This window comes from Numida meleagris, unplaced genomic scaffold, assembly GCF_002078875.1.
Source record: "Numida meleagris isolate 19003 breed g44 Domestic line unplaced genomic scaffold, NumMel1.0 unplaced_Scaffold511, whole genome shotgun sequence".
NCBI lineage: Eukaryota > Metazoa > Chordata > Aves > Galliformes > Numididae > Numida > Numida meleagris.
In genome coordinates, this window is record NW_018364727.1 from 20,044 (window position 1) to 20,947 (window position 904).

The 904-nt window shown below is 57.7% G+C and overlaps 1 protein-coding gene across 1 annotated transcript in view; it reads left to right on the forward strand.

Annotated features, from left to right (window-relative positions):
- Positions 1 to 399: 399 nt before the first annotated feature.
- Positions 400 to 904, forward strand: part of LOC110391794 (LIM homeobox transcription factor 1-alpha-like) — a 5,633-nt gene continuing 5,128 nt past the window's right edge. Inside the window, exon 1 of the mRNA XM_021383738.1 lies at positions 400 to 646. Within this exon, the coding sequence (XP_021239413.1) occupies positions 440 to 646 (207 nt within the window). The 5' untranslated portion in view covers positions 400 to 439. The remainder of the gene's footprint in view (positions 647 to 904) is intronic.

Consider the following 904-nt stretch of genomic DNA (forward strand, 5'->3'; position numbering starts at 1 on the left):
TCCCAGGGCCAGGGCAGAATCCCCATCACTGGAGGACTTCGGGGTGCAGCTGGAGAGGGAAAAAACCTCCTCCCGTCCTCCACCCCGATTTACCGCTCATCCTTCCATCACAGTAACGCTCCTCGTTGTGGTATGGGAAAGGAAAAATGAAATTACATGCAGTTTCCCTGACAAATCCTTTTTTTTTTGGGGGGGGGGGGATCCCACTGGAAAGGGCTGGGCAGGGAGATCCGTCAAGCTGTCGATGCGACGCACGTTCGTTATCCATGGCTCTTTTTATTTTGCAAGACGTTTGCCTTTGCGTGGCAGCTCCTCCACCGAGCTGCTCCCCAATTCTTCCCTTCCCCGAGCGCCTGACCCCCCCGGGGGCTTGCTTTGCAGGCTCTTCCAGACCAAGTGCAGCAGCTGCCTGAAGGCCATCGCTCCCTCCGAGCTCATCATGCGGGTGCTGGAGAACGTCTACCACGTCCACTGCTTCTACTGCTGCGAGTGCGAGCGGCGTCTGCAGCGGGGAGACGAGTTCGTGCTCAAGGAAGGGCAGCTGCTGTGCCGCAGCGACTACGAGAAGGAGAAGGAGATGCTGAGCGCCATCAGCCCCGCTCCCACCGAGTCCGGTGAGGAGCTGGAGCGGTGGGGAATGGGGCTGGTGGGGTGGGATTGGTGGGTGCGGTGCCAGCCCATGTAGGGGGTGGGGCTGGGGCTGCTTGGGGGTCCCTTCCAACCCAACCGTGCTGTGGTTCCTTGATATTTAAGGTCTCATCCGACCCAACCCATTCCATGGTTCAATTATCTTTCAGGACCCTTCCAACCCAACCTGTTCTATGATTCTATGGTCTTTGAGGACCCTTCCAACCCAATCATTCCATTAGTCTATGATCTTCGAGGTCCCACCCAACACAACCCA